The following is a 23,026-nucleotide window of genomic DNA, read 5'->3' on the forward strand; positions in this document are numbered from 1 at the left end:
CCAGCTAACTCATTCCTGGTTGCCAGCGCTTCGCCCTCGTGTGCTAGGCTGGGCTCATCAGTTGGTACCTAGCACACCTACCAAGACGCTGGCTAGTGCATACCGTGGAGGCCACTGCGTAAGCTAATTGAAGCCACCGGCAGTGCCAATGCACTATGAGACACTTTGTCCCATTATCAAAATTTGATGCCTGCTTGGCCATCAGATGATATAGATGTTGATTCCCATAGGGAATCTGAAATATTTGTTCCGAATGAGTAAATTTATAATACCAATATAAATGGTCCGTTATTGGACATTATAAATTTTCCAGCTAACTCATTCCTGGTTGCCAGCGCTTCGCACTCGTGTGCTAGGCTGGGCTCATCAGTTGGTACCTAGCACACCTACCAAGACGCTGGCTAGTGCATACCGTGGAGGCCACTGCGTAAGCTAATTGAAGCCACCGGCAGTGCCAATGCACTATGAGACACTTTGTCCCATTATCAAAAATTGATGCCTGCTTGGCCATCAGATGATATAGATGTTGATTCAAGGGAATCTGAAATATTTGTTCCGAATGAGTAAATTTATAATACCAATATAAATGGTCCGTTATTGGACATTATAAATTTTCCAGCTAACTCATTCCTGGTTGCCAGTGCTTCGCCCTCGTGTGCTAGGCTGGGCTCATCAGTTGGTACCTAGCACACCTACCAAGACGCTGGCTAGTGCATACCGTGGAGGCCACTGCGTAAGCTAATTGAAGCCACCGGCCGGACCATTTATATTGGTATTATAAATTTACTCATTCGGAACAAATATTTCAGATTCCCTATGGGCATCAACATCTATATCATCTGATGGCCAAGCAGGCATCAATTTTTGATAATGGGACAAAGTGTCTCATAGTGCATTGGCACTGCCGGTGGCTTCAATTAGCTTACGCAGTGGCCTCCACGGTATGCACTAGCCAGCGTCTTGGTAGGTGTGCTAGGTACCAACTGATGAGCCCAGCCTAGCACACGAGGGCGAAGCGCTGGCAACCAGGAATGAGTTAGCTGGAAAATTTATAATGTCCAATAACGGACCATTTATATTGGTATTATAAATTTACTCATTCGGAACAAATATTTCAGATTCCCTATGGGAATCAACATCTATATCATCTGATGGCCAAGCAGGCATCAATTTTTGATAATGGGACAAAGTGTCTCATAGTGCATTGGCACTGCCGGTGACTTCAATTAGCTTACGCAGTGGCCTCCACTGTATGCACTAGCCAGCGTCTTGGTAGGTGTGCTAGGTACCAACTGATGAGCCCAGCCTAGCACACGAGGGCGAAGCGCTGGCAACCAGGAATGAGTTAGCTGGAAAATTTATAATGTCCAATAACGGACCATTTATATTGGTATTATAAATTTACTCATTCGGAACAAATATTTCAGATTCCCTATGGGAATCAACATCTATATCATCTGATGGCCAAGCAGGCATCAATTTTTGATAATGGGACAAAGTGTCTCATAGTGCATTGGCACTGCCGGTGGCTTCAATTAGCTTACGCAGTGGCCTCCACGGTATGCACTAGCCAGCGTCTTGGTAGGTGTGCTAGGTACCAACTGATGAGCCCAGCCTAGCACACGAGGGCGAAGCGCTGGCAACCAGGAATGAGTTAGCTGGAAAATTTATAATGTCCAATAACGGACCATTTATATTGGTATTATAAATTTACTCATTCGGAACAAATATTTCAGATTCCCTTTGGGAATCAACATCTATATCATCTGATGGCCAAGCAGGCATCAATTTTTGATAATGGGACAAAGTGTCTCATAGTGCATTGGCACTGCCGGTGGCTTCAATTAGCTTACGCAGTGGCCTCCACGGTATGCACTAGCCAGCGTCTTGGTAGGTGTGCTAGGTACCAACTGATGAGCCCAGCCTAGCACACGAGGGCGAAGCGCTGGCAACCAGGAATGAGTTAGCTGGAAAATTTATAATGTCCAATAACGGACCATTTATATTGGTATTATAAATTTACTCATTCGGAACAAATATTTCAGATTCTCTATGGGAATCAACATCTATATCATCTGATGGCCAAGCAGGCATCAATTTTTGATAATGGGACAAAGTGTCTCGTAGTGCATTGGCACTGCCGGTGACTTCAATTAGCTTACGCAGTGGCCTCCACGGTATGCACTAGCCAGCGTCTTGGTAGGTGTGCTAGGTACCAACTGATGAGCCCAGCCTAGCACACGAGGGCGAAGCGCTGGCAACCAGGAATGAGTTAGCTGGAAAATTTATAATGTCCAATAACGGACCATTTATATTGGTATTATAAATTTACTCATTCGGAACAAATATTTCAGATTCCCTATGGGAATCAACATCTATATCATCTGATGGCCAAGCAGGCATCAATTTTTGATAATGGGACAAAGTGTCTCATAGTGCATTGGCACTGCCGGTGGCTTCAATTAGCTTACGCAGTGGCCTCCACGGTATGCACTAGCCAGCGTCTTGGTAGGTGTGCTAGGTACCAACTGATGAGCCCAGCCTAGCACACGAGGGCGAAGCGCTGGCAACCAGGAATGAGTTAGCTGGAAAATTTATAATGTCCAATAACGGACCATTTATATTGGTATTATAAATTTACTCATTCGGAACAAATATTTCAGATTCCCTATGGGAATCAACATCTATATCATCTGATGGCCAAGCAGGCATCAATTTTTGATAATGGGACAAAGTGTCTCATAGTGCATTGGCACTGCCGGTGGCTTCAATTAGCTTACGCAGTGGCCTCCACGGTATGCACTAGCCAGCGTCTTGGTAGGTGTGCTAGGTACCAACTGATGAGCCCAGCCTAGCACACGAGGGCGAAGCGCTGGCAACCAGGAATGAGTTAGCTGGAAAATTTATAATGTCCAATAACGGACCATTTATATTGGAAGTAGCATATAGTGAGAGCATTGTTGCCGAGCCGCGCCGGCGGTGATGCCCAATTTATGCGCATTCGGAAAGATAAATTTCCCAAAATTTTAAACAAGACCCGCACCCAATTTTGGAAGCGATATTTTCGAGGAAAAAAAATTGTGTGGGTGGTATACGAGATTATACGGTAATATTTCAACGGTATTATATAAAAAGCTAAAGCTTCGCTGCCCAGTCTGACATCATACATAATGTCTGTCCATGTAGTGTAACAGTTAGCACTATTAGCTGCCATCCTCGGGGGCCCAGGTTTAATTCCTGGTACCGCCAGAAATTTAAGATTGGCAGGAGGGCTGGTAAGTGGTAAAATAGGTACATGCAGCTCACCTCCATTAGGGGCATGCCTGAAAAGAGCTGTACCACATCGGGATGAGGACATGAATTAACTTGTTACTATGAAAAAAATGAAATGGCATATGGTTTTTAGTGCCAGGATGTCTGAGGACAAGAATGGCTCGCCAGATGCAGGTCTTGTGATTTGACACCCGTAGTCGACCTGCGCGCCGTGATGAGGATGAAATGATGATGAAGACGACACATACACCCAGTCCCCGTGCCAGGGGAATTAAACAATTATGGTTAAAATTCCTGAACCTGCCAGGAAACGAACCCGGGACCCCTGTGACTAAAGGCCAACATGCTAATCATTTAGCCACAGAGCTGGACTTGTCACTACCATGCGTAATGATCGGAGACAGGCAAGTCGCCCACAGGTATCAACTTGAAGGACCTGCACTAGATCTCTTTGGATGCCAAATGCGATTTTAAAATTTTCTTATGCTTTTGTTTTAGCTATCTATCGACCACGTTTCGGAATTTTTTCCATAATATTAGTCTTCTCTGCCTTCACTCTCTGCCAGGATCTTTTTATCCTTTCTTCTACTTCCTTCTTCTGTTGTTCTGCATAGAATCTCCCTTCTCACTAATGTCTCCCCAGTCTCCTGGAAACCACGCAACGTTTTGACAAGTTGTCCAAATCGATTTCTATCCATTATATAATTTTCCGTGCCTCCCGTAAGTCCAACCCCTTGTCCACGTCATGGGAGGTGGGAAACGACATGAAGTAAAGGACTGCCTGCAGGGGTGATGTACAGTGGGGACTGTGTGTGCCCTAAGACCGCTACAGTAGCTGTGAAGGCCCTACAGGAACCCCGAAAAGTGACAGCTAATGGGGCTCTGATGAAGTCCTCAATGGCAGATGCGGCGGAAAAAGAGACTTTTGGAATGACAAATCTGGCAGACGAGGCAACCCTCTTCCCATGGGTTTTAAAGAAACAAGGGGAACCACTGCCTTGTGGTAATGAGGGATCTTCAAAGGCTAAGGGAGACAACCCCTACAGAAAACAGCAGGCTTGGAGGCTTAAGTGGCAGTCCCACCCCAAGCTCGGGTTGCCGTGGGCTAATAACTCGCACGGCGTTAAATATAAACTATTAAAGAAACCGAAGTGAAACACAACCGGATGGATAATAAGTTGACGACCATTGGCATGAAACGGAAAACGAGAACGGGTTTTGGGAATGTCAGAACCCTGAGAGAGAGCAGTAAATTGAAGCAAGGGGCTAAAGTGATAGAGGAATACAGACTCTTAACAGGTGCACATTCCTGTATTCTGGGCAAATGGGGGAGGATGCAGAACATAGAGAAGGTGTAGGATTGCTACTGAATGAAACTGCAAAGAGGAGCTTCCTTGATTGGAAACCCATCTCAGGTAGACTGATGACAGCTCGATTCAAGACCCAGGTTCACAATGTGACTGTGATCTAGTGTTATGCTCCCACAGTAATGTCACAGATTGAAGAAAAAAAAAAAAGGAAGAATTCTACTGCCAGCTAAATGAGACTATTAAGAGAGTGGGAAAGAGAGAGATTTAAAATTGTGATGGGGGATTTAGATGCAAAGGTTGGTTCTAACAATGAGGGCCTGGAACAAATTATGGGAGTGTATGGAGTTGGTGACTGTAATGAAAATGGGGAGCTTTTCATTGATTTCTGTGCTAGTCATGATTTGGTAGTGGGTGGCACTTTATTCCCTCATAAACAATGCCATAAGATTACATGGGTGTCGCCAGATCAGGTTACAGAAAACCAGATAGATCACATCGCCATAAGTAGAAAGTTTAGAAGATCAATGACTGATGTTAGAAATAAAAGAGGGACAGATATTGGAAGTGATCATCACCTTGTAGTTGCAGATTTTAGAATGTAAATTGTGGCAAGTGGAAGGAAATTTGAAAGGCAAAACAAGAAATTTGATTCAGGTAAATTGCAAGATAAAAGTAAAAGGAAATAATTTCAGATGGAATTAAGAAACCGCTTTGAAGCTCTTGCACATGTTATTTTAGATGACGATAAAACTCTACTTCCCTTCTCTGCAGAGCTTTCCATGAACTGTCAAACTGTATCACATCGTTACTTCACCAGGTCGCGCTCAAAAACAGACCCTCTAGACAGCGCAGATTAAACATCTTTTCCAAACAAGAACGAGAGGCAAGATGACCTATTCTGATGATCTCCATTTTTATCAAAGGAGTCTCCAAAGAACTTTTATTTGTGCTTATTGTCATAATGTTTTTCTTTTCAGTTCTTTATTTATACAGCTGAAGAGGACCACTAAGTGGTCGAAACATGTCCTGTAAGTTTTAATTTTATTCAATTTTGCCTGAGGCATTAATAAAGTATCGATTAGGTGGTTATTAATACTTACTTCTTGATTAAACATCGATACGGTCATGAAATGGACAACTTGTAAAACGCTGTCTAAGGCGTATCATCAACAGAAAATGGCCGGATGTTATTTCAAATGAAGATCTATGGGAAGAAACTAATCAGCAGTCAATTGAAATGCAGATAAGGGAGAGAAAATGGCGTTGGATCACACATACTTTAAGGAAGCCCACTGGAGCCATTGAAAAGACAGTGCTCGACTGGAACCCCCAAGGTGCTAGAAAGCGTGGACGTCCGAAGAAGACATGGAAAAAAGACTATAGAAGAGGAATGTCTAACAGTGGGAAAAACTTGGAATGAAGTGAAGAGGTTAGCCAACAGTAGGAACAGGTGGAAGTGTTTCACAGAAGCCCTATACTCGAGGAGGAGCTACAGGAAATAGGTCAAGTAAGTCATATCATTTTCTGTAAGCCCCATCTCAGCCAAGTCCAACCTTACTTCTCAAAACCATTTCAGCTGTCTTCCTCATCCTGAAGAATTCAAAGATTTTGTCAGTCTATTATTGTCCATCCTCAACAAGTGTCCATAGAACTGTACCCTTCTCTTTCTCATCAATTCAACCACTCCTTCTGTTCTTTGATACATTTCTTTGTTAGATTTGAACCTCTTATCCCCCCCAATTTTTACATTTGGGCCTAAAAATGATCTGAGCATTTTTCTTTCTCTCTTCCTGATATTGTCAAGCCCACCTTTTCCAATCATATCCAATGCTCCTGCTGCTGCACACAGGTTTAACAACAGTGTCTAGATACCTTGATCTTGCCCCATACGACGTAGGAAAGGTTTTCATTCCTCTCTTCGAAGGTGAGAACATTTTAGTCATATGCATTCCTCGTCAGCCGAAATGCATTTCCATTTTTCTCGCCCGCTCCTTAATGGCATTATTTTCCGACCCATTCCCTTGAAAATTTTCTGCCAAATATTTATAGCCATTATTATTATTATTAATATTAATAATGATATGCCATTAAATTCCATCACAGCCTCTTCAGTGAAGTTGTACTGAAATCACCACTCATTTTAACTATGATTTCATGCAATATTTACCATTCTTAATTTGACAGTCGATGTTGCAGACGGTTTCAGAACATTATAATGTTGTAATAGTCAAAAGCTGTACTGGCAATAGCGCAGCATCTCTTTGTTATCATATAAATATCACTCCAATATTAGTTGAAATGGCTACAATATGACCCCGGATCTTTTAAAAATTCAGTTTGAAATTTTTTTGCATAATAGCCACAATCCCTACTTTGGGACCTTAAAACTAGCATAAAAACTCCAACTGATATGCAAGTAAATATGGTAATAATTCCTGAAGATCTAATTTCCATTCTACAATCACTCGATGTATGCATCAACAGGCCTTTCAAGGCGGCAGTGAAACAAATGTAAACGCATTGGATGGCAGATGCAGAATACAAATTTACTTCTACAGTAGAACCTCGATCATTCAAAATTGGTTAATCCAAACTCCCACCTAATCCAAAGAAGCTCTTGTTCCCAGAAACATGAGATTTGGTTTTGCATGTTACTTAAATTAATTTGAAATATAATCCATAATGCGAAGAACAATGTCGGACCCTTACCAAAATTCAGACTTTTAATTCAAAATTGCCTTAACATTTTAAAATAATAGTATTTTAGAGTTCCTGTTGTCATTTCTTGATGGACACAGTACTTTTGCATCCATCTCTTGGCTATCGTTCTACGTTGCGATTTTATTTGACTTAAATAAATATCACACGAGAACACGTTCACTTCCTTGTATAAATGATTTTATTTACACTGTACGTCACAACACACAGTTTTACACAATAGCAAACAACACTATATACAACACTCAATAGAGGAGTACCCTGAAGTCAATTCTGACAAGTACAGATATCAACAACAATGACGTGCGCACTATAACATACTCTCTTTCGAATTCACCGCCTGACTCACTTGAGTCCAGTACTCAGATTGTCTCACTAAATCGACAGCTCAATATTTATACTATTCAATCAACCATCTAGAATGATCGACTTCTGGAAGAGTACTTGCAACACTCTGATGAAACACACTCGAAACATCGATCGACCAGCTAGTCGAATGGGTGCTCGAATGTTCTTTCGATATTTAAAAATGTACATGGAAATATCTACAACATTCGTAATGTCTCTACATGTATCTGGATAATAAACCTTACAGTAAGTTTTCAGAACCCTTCATATACACCAAATTATAGTACAATAAGTCTAACATACAAACATTATGGAATTTTCTACCGCTTTTGACCATATAGATTTTTAGGTTATACAATACGTATTTGAGGTTATACAAAGTTATACTACATATTTACAGAGGAACCATATACTAGTCATGTTTAACACTTAATAAAAGATAATTTGGCATTAAATAAACTATGATTAAAATATATTAAACATAATAATTGAAGGTTTTACATCAATTACAGCGTCGTATGTACGACATGGCACAGGCCAGAGCAAAGTGTAGCTTCCACTGAAGTCCCAGTCTCATCCTTGGCTGTGAGAATATGGAAGCTGCTAGGGTATGGGTGGTGCTGAGTAATGACATTCAGAGCACAACCAGTGCATCTGATTGTCATGAAAAGTGTTGCTTACAGGGTTAATTGTGCTACAATAGCACTGTCTGGCCCAGTCAGGAAAGCAATGGCAAACTACCTCACTCCTCGTCTTGCCTAGTACGCCTCATTTTGGTACCGCCATTGGTTTTTGTGATTTTCCTATAATTGCATAGCCTTTGGTGGTACTATTTGAGGATCCAACCAGCCTCTGGGCTGTTGACCTGACAGACAGACTGACAGTATTTTACAGAGTAATATAAATTCAAAATTTCTCCATGTCAGAATGGAATGCATCCTCTGGAACATGCAGAGGTAGCTTTCCGCACTTCCACTCACTCTGGTGTGTCTACAGTGTGCTTCAGAGTTGCTAAATTCAAATGAAATCATAGTTCTTTTCTATTCTTGCAATTACTCATTTTACTTAAGTTTTAGGGTACAGTTATGGATTTTGTAATTATATCTTATTAATACGCAGCGCAGCCCACACAACTCAACACGGGGAGCTTCAAGAGAAAGTGGAATATCGCGCCATTCAAGAATGTTACACGGTGACCTTCAATTGTACCTGTACAAAATGACTGTACTACACAAGCTAACAGATCTTCTCAGGCAGAAGAGTTTGCAGTACGCACTATGGACTCAAGATAAAGATGAAGTACTGTTCAATAGTTGGTTCTCTGATGAAGCATATTTTCATTTCAAGGGGGCAGTTAATGAACAAAATGTGCAGTTTTGGGCTACAGAAAAACCAGACATTATTCACGAAAAAACGACGTATGGGGGAAAAGTGAGTTTGTGTGTAGGTCTGTCAAGACATGGGTTAATTGGACCATTTTTTCTTCAGCCAGACAGTTATTGCACAGTGATAGAAGAACATGCTGGGGAATGAATTCATGCCTCAAATTCTTGCTATCCCTATTCATACGCAGTGGTTGGTGCAAGATGGTGCAACACCTCACACAGCTAACGATGTTCTTAATTTTTTGAGGGGAGTATTTAGCGATCGTGTAATGTCTCATCGTTACCCTCAGTACAACGATAATGGCGAATTCTTCTGGCCTCCTTAAAGCCCATATTTAAATCCTTGTGATTTCCTTTAATGGGGCTATTTGAAAGAAAACCTCTTCACTTCAAGACCTCAAGGCCGCATGGAAAAGCGTGATAATACAGATGTTGATTCCCAAAGGAAATTTACAATATTTGTCCCGAATGAGTAAATTTACAATACCAATATAATGGTCCATTATTGGACATTATAAATTTTCCCAACTGATGAGCCTAACTTAGCGCACGAGGGCGAAACGCAGGCAACCAAGAATGAGTTAGCTGGAAAATTTATAATGTCCAATAATGGACCATTATATTGGTATTGGAAAAGCGTGCTCGGATCGTGCAACTCTGCAGTGAAATTCATGAAGACCTGTGCCGCGAAGTCATCAGAAACACGCTTATTCGTCTCGAAGAGGTTGTCCACCACAGTGGTGACCACATTGAACATGTGATATAGTGAAATGTATTTCCAGGGTCCAAGATGCCTGTGTCTAAAATTTCATTAGTGTTCTATGAAAAATAAAGTTGTTATTCTAAAATTAAATGTGTCAACTATTCGTGCGCCACCCTGTATAAATCAAGACTAGTCTTTCTTTCTTTCTTTCTTTCAAAATCACCCTTCTTAAAATTAGGATGTAGAGATTTTTCACATAAATATGATTGCATTTTATTTTCAACAACTGAGTACTGACTAGTCTTTCTTTCTTTCTTTCTTTCTTTTTTTCTTTCTTTCTTTCTTTCTTTCTTTCTTTCTTTCAAAATCACCCTTCTTAAAATTAGGATGTAGAGATTTTTCACATAAATATGATTGCATTTTATTTTCAACAACTGAGTACTATGAACAGTTCCATGACAAACTCTAATGTGTTGAATATTGTTAAATTTCAATTACCTTACATGTAACCAGTTTTGTGAAAGATGAATCAGAGGGAACAATGTAATTATTAAATTAATGTAGTAATACTTCTTCTTCTTCTTTTTTTATGACCACATAGGATCACTTTAGTCAGTCCGTAGTTCAGGTCTCTTTGAAGGGATTGTTCGAGCTTTGCGGTCCTCCCAGTACTTCTTCAGACGCTCCGATCTTTGTGCCCTTTCCTCAGTTGAAAATGTGCGTGTTGTTGGTTTGTTTTGTGTAAGGGTAAAGCGGAAGTTTGTATTCTTGAGTTTTGTATTCAGTTTTATCTTATTTGTGGTGTTGTAAGGCCTATTTCCTTTAGATCCTCTCTTACTTCTCTGATCCATTTACATCCTGCTGTGGTATTTTTGAAACGAGATTGTGTTGTACTAGTTGTTTCACAAGTCTCAAGTCCTGCATCCTCATGATATGTCCAAAGAATCCCAGTCTCCTCTTACGCATAGTATTTGTAATGGGTTCTAGCTCTTTGTACACGACTTTGTTAGGTATTAACCGCCACTGTCCATCTTTCTGGTATTTTTCATTGATGCAGGTTCTTCCAATCCTCCTTTCAATTTTCTGAAGTCTGTCAGTCTTTGATTGTTTATTCAGGTAAAAGAGTGTTTCTGCTGCATATGTAGCTTCCGGTTTTATAACTGTGTTGTAGTGTTTTATTTTTGTATTTATTGATAGACATTTCTTTCTGTAGATATCCCATGTTAATTTTTGTGCTTTAGCTAATCTATTTGTTCTTACTTGGATTGAGATTTTTTCATTTAAGTTATGTGTTATTACTTCTCCAAGATATTTAAACTGAGTTACTATTTTGATTTTATTACCATTTATGGTGACTTTCTTTTAGCTGTGTTGGTTTTTGGGGCATAATTTCTGTTTTTTCAAATTATATTTTGAGGCCAATTTTATTTGCAATGTTTTGAAGTTCTGATATCTGGGTTTTTGCTTCGTTTATGTCCACTGCTAGTAATGCTAAATTGACAGCAAAACCCAGGCAATTTGTTATGATTTTTCGGCCAATCTTTATTTTGGGGGGACATTTTCTAAACCATTCCCTCATTACCATTTCTAGAGCACAGTTAAATAATAGTGGTGAGAGCCCATCTCCTTGCCGTAGTCCAGTTTTAATTTCAAATGTTTCTGATGTTTCACCCCTAAACTTCACTTTTGATTTGGTATTGGTGAGAGTTAATTTTATCATGTTTATTAATTTGGGGTGTAGTCCAAGGTGTCTTAAAATTTTAAACAGAGATTCTCTATGGATGCAATCATAAGCTTTCTTGAAATCTACAATGTTATCACCATATCTCTGTTTCTTCTCCTGTTATAGTCCATTATCAACTTAAGACTCATGATCTGATCAGGACAGCTCCTCCAGGGTCTGAAACCTCCTTGATAGTCTCCTAGTTCTTTCTCAAGTTGTAAACCTATCCTATTAAGGATGATTATTGAAAATATTTTGTATGTTATGTCTAGAAGCGAGATTCCTCTGTAGTTATTAGGGTCGGTTTTGTCCCCTTTTTTGTGCAGTGGATGAATGAGGGCTGTTGTCCAGTGTTCTGGTAGTTCTTCTTTAATCCAGAAGTTGTTGATGGAGGGCAACTTTAATATGTAATATTCTAAATTACATTAATTAGGGACTAGTTTCGGCCGGGGCTGGCCATCTTCAGCCTTAATGTAAAACACCTAATAACTAAACAAATGTATATGCACACAATTGACATAAAACAAATGAAAACAAATATATACAAAGTGACATTAAAAACTGGGATGGAATTATGAATAAATCTGAAAATGAACTAGGTTCTAACATCTTGAGTATGTTCATCATTGAGAATAATTTCAAGTATTAATTTATATACACAGAACTGTTAGTTCTAATACTGCTGGGAACTGGTAAATGTTGATCCTGTAGTTTGTCATCAAATCTATTTGTGTGGTGTTAGCTATATTTAATCCATTGGACACTGCTGTAAATAACCACTAGCTGACAGGGAACTGTTAGATGTTGTTTCATCCTCAATCAAAATAATAAATGAGATGCTCTCATGGTGCTTGTTAAATCTTGCTGAAAATGTTGTTGGACATAGTCAGGACAGCACATGAAGATGTGGTTAACACAGATACATTGTGTCTGGTATAAAATTTTTGCGATTCATTGCGGTGCCCATGAAGTTAACCTTATAAATTAGATAAAATTAAATTAATGAATTGAATGAGAGAATGTGTTAGTTAGATGGCATAGGTTATATGAGAACTTACCTCTCAATACAGCATGAGGTGTGTGGTCTATTGTTGAGTGTGCTTCAGACTGTTTTCATTTGTTTTATGTCAATTGTGTGCATATACATTTGTTTAGTTATTAGGTGTTTTACATTAAGGCTGAAGATGGCCAGCCCCGGCCGAAACTAGTCCCTAATTAATGTAATTTAGAATATTACATATTATAATATTGAAAGGTGGACCATTACTACATTAATTTAATTACATTGTACTTGCAATTCAATACAGATCAGAACCATGAAGTTTATAACCTATGATTATAACCTATAATCAGACGGAAACCAAGATCAAACTTACTTAGGATCTGGCTGGCCTTCAGGTAATGGTTTCATTGATAATTTACACAGGGCACGGAAAACAAGAAAGGCATCTTTCTGCAGGACATGTGTAAACTTGGCGGTTACTGCAGTATCAGCTTCATTGCCAACATCCATACTTTCCTGTAACACACCATACAGAATCAAAACCTCGCTGATATACAAAGAAAAATTAATACATTTCTATAATGGTGCACTACTTCTCTCCTTCAGGAGTTTGCTAAAAAAATTTAGTAGGCATCTATAAATCGAACTACATTGATCCACAGAAGGTAATGGGTGATATGAATAAACCTAGAATCTAATTCTTGTTTCATAAATATTGAGATACATGTCAAATGTAGATGAATAAAAACGCTCAGCAATGACCTTTATCCCTTGAAATACATTTTCAATGAAGTGGAGCTTTGTCTCAATGAATAGAGATGGAACTCAGAATTTCTTGAGACTGCCCAGTAGGTGACTCAAAATGGTAACATCAGGCTGAAAACATGAAGGCGGACTTTATGATGGTTTTACAATGGAGAAGAAAACTGTAGAGGCATGAAGAGATTTTCTTGAACATAATTATAAAAATCTATATGAGTTTTTGTAAAGATAAAGTGGATTATCACAACATACTGGAGTCAATACACGAGATAAGAGGTGAAACTCTCACAAACGTGAAGAAATATACTTCACTGGCGTAATGTAGGTGACCCCAGATTTCAAAGTGGTGTGGCGTAGCCGAAGATGTAAGTTTTGACCAAAACACTTTGGCAGGTAGTTTCAGCAATTAAGTCACAAGCAGAAGCCTCGATACAATTTCCAACAAATACATAAGCATTAAAAAATGTAATTAAGTGGCAAGAAAGTAATGTATTTCATAATGCTGTAGGAGCAGTTAACCACATTTGCCATGTGGGTGGAGCAATAAAATGCATCCATGGTATCCACTGCCTGTCATACGAAGTGACTACAATGGAGTCCCAGTGTCTCTTAAGTTGGAAGTGAGGAATGGTGACCAAGAGGCCCTAGTTGAGTCTGGTACTGTTTCATCTGCTTCAACTTACTAGTACAAGGCTCCTTACTTTTATCTTTACATTGGTCATCTCTTCCTTCTGTTCGACTCTGAAAGTGTTTGGTTTGCGAGGCACAGGAAGTCTTTCATTTTTGCGCCGTTTGTGACCCTTACTTTTCTTTTGCCAACATCTTCATACTGATGATGTACGTTATTGTTATTTTATGGGGAAGTACAAATGGGCAACAATTCTCTCTTATCTCTAAACAGAAGGAAGAAAGAAAGAGGCCCAACACTTGGAAGAATGAAAGTATCGATGAAAGAAAAGGGCCATTAAGAACATGAAAATGAAGGACTCACGAAACTAATACGACTGGGTCAGAAAAGAACAAAGAGTTAACAGAGGGAGGTCGGATAACAAAAATGGAAATGACGAGCATGGCAAAAGTAATGAAAGCAATTTCAGACTCAGCTAAGGACCTCATGCTCACCAACCCCAAGTTGAGAAACCTGGGTTCCCCTTTACACGCTTATTACATCAGACAGCAGATGATGATGATGACGACGATGACAACAATGATAATTCAGCTACTGTTTACAGGTATTTTAATTTGATGCTATACAGGCTGCCAGTACGTTAATTTCGACGTTCTGTTCTAGTCCACCAGTTTCCTGCTTACAAAATGCGGCATCGGGCGAGTTGGCCATGCGGTTACGAACGTGCGGCTGTGAGCTTGCATCCGAGATATAGTGGGTTCGAATCCCACTGTTGGCAGCCCTGAAGATAGTTTTCTGTGGTTTCTCATTTTCACACCAGGCAAATTCTGGAACTGTATCTTAATTAAGGCCACAGCCACTTCCTTTCAACTCCTAGAGCTTTCCTATCCCATCATCACCATAAGACCTACCTGTGTCTGTGTGACGAAAAGCCACTAGCAAAAAAAAAAAAAAGCAGCTAAATATTTTCAAGGTTTTCAACAGTCACAGCGGTGCTGCGGTCTAGGGATAGTGAGTCTGCCAGTTACATGGAGACATGGGTTTGATTACCCATCAGGTTAGGGATTTTTACCTGAATATAAGGCCTGGTTCGAGGTCCACTCCTCAACCTACATGAGAACAACCGGTCTGGTAAGACCAAGAATAACGGCTGAGTGGATTTTGTTGCACTAAAGATGCATCTCCTCGTAACCTGACGGCTTCATGCTGAGCAGCAGTTGCTCGGCAGGCCAACAACCAACAGGGTTGTAGCACCATGGAGTTTGATTTTTATTTATTTCAATAGTCACACTTTGTTACAAACAAGGATTTTTTCAATGCAGAAAATTACCACTCCATTCACATGATTTTCACACTTACTATTTTTTAGATTTATGCTGCTGCTAACTCAGTATTTGCCGCACAAACAACCAATTGCAGCAGTTTTCCTGCAGCATGTTTTGGGAAGATGAGACTTGTAAAGATCATTTTGCTGCACTTTTGTATAATCTTGATCAAATGAGCCTGAATTTCTGCAATTTCTCCCTCCATCGCCATTATATTATTCTCAAGTAAACTAAATCAGAAGAACTGTAAATGACCGAGCCGCATCACAAGATGTTTAAAAATCCTTCCTTCATTAGGTGGTATTGATTTATACATCTATGCTGTCAGCTGACTGATACCAAAGCCAGTGTGTGAGACACATCTCAAGCAAAAGGAGATACATCTCATTAGTGGGGAAACAAACTTTATTCATCTGCACGGCAAGATCTATCTTGCAACCGACTTCAGTCTCAATCCCCCTTTGAGATCTGTCTCACGAGATATACAGTATTTAACTTTTTTCGTATCACCTAACGTCTTGCAAACGTAAGATCATTTACTAGTAGGTCAGAGAGCCTGAAGTTAGCAAGCTCACATGAGAGTGGATTGAATATATAATATTTTAAAGAGTGGTTTCAAGCAAACTAAACAGAAAACTATGCAAGTTATTGCTTGTCTGGTAATGGTGATTATCAAAGAGAAATACAACATGATAACCATCACTTCTGGTCTGGCACTTTGGATGAATGGTCAATGTACAGGCCTTTGGTTAAGTGGGGCCTGAGTTTGATTGACAGCCAAATATGCTGATTTCACCTGGTTAATTCCTCTAGTTTGCGCCCAAGTGTTTGTGCTCATCTTAACACACATCAGGAACACCATCCGGCCGTAAATCTACACTAATTTCACTTAAAAAAGCAAACCCCACGTAACTGGGAAAAGGCCAGGAAGAAGAAGAAATGCATATGCCATGGACTATTCATATCAAAGGTCACCTTCAATAAAATTATGAATGAGATAAGTTAGCACAGGATTGGTTCAACTATCATTTACAAATTGTATAGAGTGACTTCTTACCTGAGAAGGTACCCGGGTAATGGTAGGAGTGTTTGGATGATTTTGTAAGCTATTATTTTCGGATTGTGAATCGGGTGCAGCAGATGTTGATTCACTGCTATCTGCTCCAACTGTTGAATTATCCACCTCACAACCTTAAAAAATAAAAAAAATAAAAAAAAAATTGCAATAATAATAATAATATATAACTCCATACATATCACTAACTAACAATCAAAAGTTTGCAAAACACACGCAAAAAGGAGAAACTTATTTATTTAGTCATAAAACAAGTATATATTCTACATTATAACCTCATTTTAAACAATTGGTAGAAAAATTAACAATGAAGTACAGTTAGCATTCCTAGCAAAGTGTATATGTGCCTACATACAGTACTTATGTCATCCAGGATTGAAAAACGAAAAAGTTGGTTACTGAAATTCTTTAGGTTGATCACTTTGCAAAAACAATGAAATAATAATAGAAACACACAAAATATCACTTCATCTTTCACTTGAAATCAGTTATCTTCAATTGTCGAAGTGACGAAAACCTTTCCATGGAGGCAACTGCACGCCACCGTCACATGAACATGACATAGTTTGGCGTGACTGCTGAATATTGTTCTACAAAGCATATTGCAATGTCAAGTGCAGAGGCAGCATCAGTATACTGTAAGTCACATTGTCTGTCAAAGTTTCTTCTTCATCACTGTCACTAGCTATATTATCGTTATGCTGACTTTGGACCAGACACATTATTTCATGTTCACTGCATTCTTCATTACCATCAACTGTTGTCCACTCCTCTACACAACCTTCTCCAGTATCCTAACAACCAGGTACTTGCTGAACAAGATGAATGAGCTAAGTGTTATAGTCTTGTGTGACAAGTGTAGGGGTAGGTGTTTTCTCGAAGTCGAGGCTAGGCCAAAGCTTCTTCTAAGATCTCCGCAAAAGTTCACATTTCTATTTTGCCATGATTCTGCAACCCAGTAAATAATGAGTTTTATTGTAAATTTCCAGCTTCTCAAGGATAGGAAAAGAACCATTTTTTTTCAATAAGATATCGTAAGAGCATTTTTTGGTGTAGTTTAGTTTTATATTCTGTAGAACACCCTGATCCATAGGCTGCAGCAGCAATGTCACAATGGAAAGCAGAGAAACCGCTTTTATGTCCCCGCATATCAACCACATGTCTGATGGGTGAAAAGGGGCATTGTCTATCAGAAGTAAAGCTCGAAGTATTTCACTGAAGGAACAAACTGTTTGGCAAACCACTCATTAAAAAGAGAACTAGTCATCCATGCCTTGTTTTGATTCCTGTAATACAAAGAGAGAGCATATTCTTACGGGTTTGTGGTTTGGCACATTTACCAATCACCATCAATAGAAGCTTGTTTGATCCCGCAGCATTACTGCAGGTTAAAACTGTAAGACGCAGTTTGTTCATTTTAAAACCTGGTGCAGAAGATTCCTCTTGAGAAGCAAGCTTTTTATTGGGAAGGGCTTTAAAGTTCAACCCAGCCTCGCCTGCATTGTAAATTTGCTGTGGCGAATAGTTTTCTGAGGAAATCAAATCACCAATGTTAGGTATTCTTCCACAAAAGCTATGTCAGCTGGTAGATTCTCTCCACTTATCGACAGTTGTCTGATGTCATGCCTTTATTTCCGTTGCTTGCAGTGAAGGCCAAATCACCGTTCATTAGTTTTTTAAGCCATAATGCCTATTTTTTTTTTAATTAGTGGACCACTAATAGGCACTCCTTTCTGTCACTCTCTCTTGTGAAAAGCACATGAAAAACAAAGCTTTATCAATGTTTTAATTTACAGAAACTATTATGTTATGGCGTTGTTTTAAGGTATTATCAGTTGTTACATACAGTGACGGTACACTAGGGGAAGCATGTGCTGCCACTTGTATAAATTCCTACCTTAGGCCTATATCAAATTTTCTTTTGCATTGTCCTATATAGGAGGCTTGCAGTGGTGTCTCAACGGCGCGCTAGCACCAGCTGATGAGCTCACTGCTACACGGGCGAAACGCTGGTAATTTCACAATTGAAAAAAACCTAAGGAGTTAAAAAGCTTAAATGTTTCAACACTTGCAATTAATTAAATTAAATTATGATTTTTCTTCAGCCTGTTCATTGTAGTGGCCACGAACCTACTATTACGCTGGCGTAGCAGGGGGAGAGGTGATACTCCCACGTGGCGTGTCCCAGGTGGCGGATAGGGGAGTCCTAACTGGCTTGCCGGCGGACTTGAGGGAAGTAAAATACCTCCCGCGGACCAAACACACTACCCCCTGCGGGTGGGGGACGCACATGTAGAATACACCCGAGGTATCCCCTGCCTGTCGTAAGAGGCGACTACAAGGGGCCCAAGGGGCTCTCAACTTGGGAGTGTGGATTGGCGAGCACGGGGCCCTTAGCTGAGTCTTGGCATTGCTTCCACTTACTTGTGCCAGGATCCTCACTCTCATCTACCCTGTCCGACCTCCCTTGGTCAACTCTTGTTCTTTTCCGACCCCGACGGTAATAGAGCATTCGAGGCCTAGGGAGTCTTTCATTTTCACGCCCTTCATGGCCCTTGCCTTTCTTTGTCCGTTACTTCATTTTTCGAAGTGACGGATCCCTTCTTGTTTCACCCACGGTATACCCTGCCTGTCGTGAGAAGCGACTAAAAGGGGTGACCAAGGGATGATTGAACCCGAACCATGAAACTACTTGTGGTTATTACCATCACGCGGGGAATACCATGGGTCGCCTTCACTTGCGAGTAGTACCACTCTGTTAGGTACTCAATAGTTCTGTGATTCGTAGCAGTCCAGGGGGGTTCGCTGTGGGTTTCCAGTACCTGTGATTAGTACCACTTAATGCGGAACACCACGGGTTTGGGAGTTGCCTGTGATTAGTACCATTATGTGAGACACATCACGGGTCTGGGCGTTGACTCTGGTTACTAATACAATATGAGCGACACCATGGGTCTTCGTTGCCTATGTTTAGTACCCACTATGTGAAGAACACCATGGGAACACCGGCGCCCGTGATTAGTACACCTAGGTGGGGAACACTACGGGTTTGCGTTGCCTACGAGTGGTGACATTTTGTGAGAAATACCAGTGGTCTGCGTTACCTGTACGATGTATAATACTTGTGAGTAGTACCATAATGTTTGGAACACCGTGAGTTTATGCTACCTTTGATTAGTACCGCAACTTGTGAAATACTATGGTTCTGCTTTACTAGTGATAAGTGCCATTATGAGGGACCGTTGACAAGGATATTGAACCCGTTTAGACAAGCACACCGATCCAGGATTGTACTTTTGAGCAGCCCTTGGTCAGTAATATTGTTTCTGGGATTGTGCGGTATTGCGGGTCAGATCCACTGATTGTTTTAAATTCATGTTCATTCTTCATCATCATGTTTTGAATTCTAGTCAGTGGATGAATTTTGTACTTTTAAATTGCATTTCGTCTCATTTCATACTATAGGGGCCGATGACCTCGATGTTAGGCCCCTTTAAACAACAAGCATCATCATATCATCATCATTGTAGTGGCATACGTAACAATATATTGATTGCATAGATCAACAACCCTCATATAATCATCATAATCGATGCATACAAGGGGTTTCTGTTTCATCCCCCCTTTTCTATCCACGATCGTCTTCATTTTGCCATTGTGGATGCTACTCAGCATACAGACTTCCCTCTTATCCCTCCACTTGAGAGACATCAACTTTTCCCTGTACAAAATAGAAACTTCTCCTTTCTTGAGATTCTGTTTTTCTTTTTTTCTCACGTGCATCATTTCAATACGAGGATTAATAAGGGAGATATCATTAACGGACAGGTTTTCGGTACAAGTCCCACCAGACTTAGCTCAAGAGCGGGTGCATGTAAAGCGCATCTCTTATAACTTGAAAAGTACTGGAGATATTTCAACTAAACTTCATATTTAGCATCCACCTGACCAAAGGTCCATACCATGACGAATTCCCAGAGTGGACTGGGGGTTTATAGAGAAGCGAAACTGTGATTTTACTCTCCCACAATATATACAAGACCAAACTGACTGGAAATCGACCAACTTTGACGGAAATGCATTTCTAAAATTTTTCCCATGGGCTTCTTTCAACGGGAGAATTAATAAGGGAGATATCATGATCGGTCGGTTATGCCGGCTATATCCAGCGGACATAGCTTAAAAGGCGTACATACAGCAATTCCTTATGTATATAAATAAAATTGTAACGACCATGTGTCTGTATACTGATCTTTCTGGCTAAATTTTCATACAGTTTCAAGTGTAATAATGACCATCTGCATATTTGTTAGCTTTAGTTTTCTGGGGAAGTCCTCATTTTTAACCGCTCCCACACCCCTCTTCCAAAGCACGATTGAGGCACAATTTGGCAAACAAGCTAGAAAATTTGAAATTTGGCAAAATTATCTGGCTTTGCCTGTAATCAACGGAAAACTTCCAAGATCTTTAAATATTTCATTACGGGGCGAGATGGTCGTGTGGTTACAGGCGCGCGGCTGTGAGCTTGCATCCGGGAGATAGTGGGTTCGAATCCCACTGTCGGCAGCCCTGAAGATTTCTGTGGTTTCCCATTTTCACACCAGGCAAATGCTGGGGATGTACCTTAATGCCAAGGCCACTTCCTTCCAACTCGTAGACCTTTCCTATCCCATCGCCGCCATAAGACCTATCTGTGTTGGTGCGACATAAAGCCATTAGCAAAAAAAAAATCCTTTTTTACCCCTGAAAAATAGCGGAATATTGAGGCAATTTAAATGTCGATGCAGACCTTCGTTTCAAGGTATTTTGCGGCTAAACGTTAAGTCGTATCTCAAAACAGATGGCACAATCTCAGTTCAATTTGGAGTGATGTACAACTCTGGTCCTATGACGTTTTGTCGTATCTCTATTCTTTACATGTTAGACTTGTCTCTATTTCTCTATTATACCTACATTTTGCTCTTTGTACACGTATAATTTGTAGTTCGAATCAGCCTATATGAAAGGTAGAATCATCTAATTCTTCACGAATTTGGCCCACCCAGTATCCATATGTGAGCCAAATTCTATGTTTGTAGCTGTCATATTAGTACCCAAAAGTTACACACTGTGAGAAAACCTTATGACGAGACGTGAGAAAATATCTTAAGACCAGCCATTTAGACTGCTAAATGAGGCGTCTTATAGTACAATATGTTTGTCGATATGATGTAACGTTTAGCAGCAGTTAATCTGTAAATGAAGGTTTGCAATATTATAAACATGCATATACTTCATACGTCGATCTATATATAATCACTGAAGTCGATCTGCAGCGATGTAGAAAGGGTGTGTTTGCCATCATAATTAATACTTTACATCGACAGTGACTCTCAGCAGGAGGGCGTCTACTATTGTAATCATTACTCTCCACAACGACTTTGATTGGCAGTAGGAATGGGATCCTCCTCCAACTCCTTTGTAGCTAGCATTGGTAAGGAGGAACTACCATTGTAATTAATAATTCCCTTCTCGATTTGACTGGCAGAAGTCAAGGATGTATGTAATTTTGTTCAAAACCCCTTAACCAATTGTGTTTGGGAGTAGGCAAGTGTGCCTGCCATTATACACAAATTTACCCATCTAAAATATGACTGGCATTAAGAATAGTGGCCTTGCTATTATAATGGAAACTCACCAACTCGGTGTCACTGTTATTAAGGAAAGGGGCCTGTCATTATAATGATAACAGCTCAACTCAATTTCGACTGGCAGTAGGGAAGGTGCCTGCTATTGTAATAAAAACTCAACTGTAATCTGTCTGGAAGTAGGAAAGGGCACCTGCCATTGTAAAGAAAACTCTCCAAATCGATTGTGAGCGCGCAGCAGGTAATGGGGGCTCCCATTATAATGAAAACTTTCCTACTCAATTGTGAATGGCAGTAGGCAAGTGAGCCTACCGTTATCATCACAACTCCTAAACTCGTACTTTACATTGGAAACAACGTATAGGAACCTCCTCCTGCTGTTTCTGAATAACGCTAAGAGACATGCAATTTAAAAGATCTTATTCACTGCATGTACAGTAGTTAACTTTGATATCCATATTCAATGTAGAATATCATAGCGAAGCATGGGTACATTTGCAAGTGATTTCTAAAATTTCGAAGGTCACAGAGAATATCCAGTCTCTTTTCGAAGAAAATCATTTAAAAATCAAGCATGCCACAATATCTGAGCACAAAGATATAGAAGAATCTTAACTTAGATGGTTTAATCAGCAAAAAACAAATAATGTGTTGATCACTGGACTTATCCATCAAGTGAAAGCCAATGAAATTCCTCACAGTCCCACTCCACAAATACTGTTCTATAAATACAGTACTTCTTTTAGTTACATTTTTTGAAGATTTAACTTAATTCTGTTAATTAACCATGTAAAACTCACAGACATGATATTTTTAGCAATAAAACAAAAAACTGTTTGTGCTACTATCGGCTATAACAATTGTTGATCGACGGTCCCTTCGGTTGCCATTAATGCTTTCACGGCCCGTACTTATAGACATGATATTTTATAGGCTTTTGAGCTTGTGCTGTGTCAACAAAATAAGGTGAAATTTGGAGCCTTTCTTGTGGACAGTCAAGGATTCTTCTGAGGACGCAGAGCACAGTTTTCTGCGAAACGTTAAGAATTTCATTTTCTTGACACGGCACAAGCCCAAAAGCTTATACAATATCAGGTCCCTTTGGCTTCTTAAACAACTGTTTCGTTTCTCGTGGACAGTCGAGAA

General features: G+C 39.9%; 1 protein-coding gene across 1 annotated transcript in view; it reads right to left on the reverse strand.

Annotated features, from left to right (window-relative positions):
• Sec71 (ADP ribosylation factor guanine nucleotide exchange factor Sec71) overlaps window positions 1-23,026 on the reverse strand; it is a 452,892-nt gene that overhangs the window by 391,528 nt on the left and 38,338 nt on the right. Inside the window, exons 6-7 of the mRNA XM_067136654.2 lie at window positions 16,236-16,369; window positions 12,837-12,979 (exon numbers count right to left, since the gene is read on the reverse strand). Coding sequence (XP_066992755.2) covers window positions 12,837-12,979; window positions 16,236-16,369 — 277 coding nt within the window. The remainder of the gene's footprint in view (window positions 1-12,836; window positions 12,980-16,235; window positions 16,370-23,026) is intronic.

Source organism: Anabrus simplex, chromosome 1 (assembly GCF_040414725.1).
Source record: "Anabrus simplex isolate iqAnaSimp1 chromosome 1, ASM4041472v1, whole genome shotgun sequence".
Taxonomy (NCBI): Eukaryota; Metazoa; Arthropoda; class Insecta; order Orthoptera; family Tettigoniidae; genus Anabrus; species Anabrus simplex.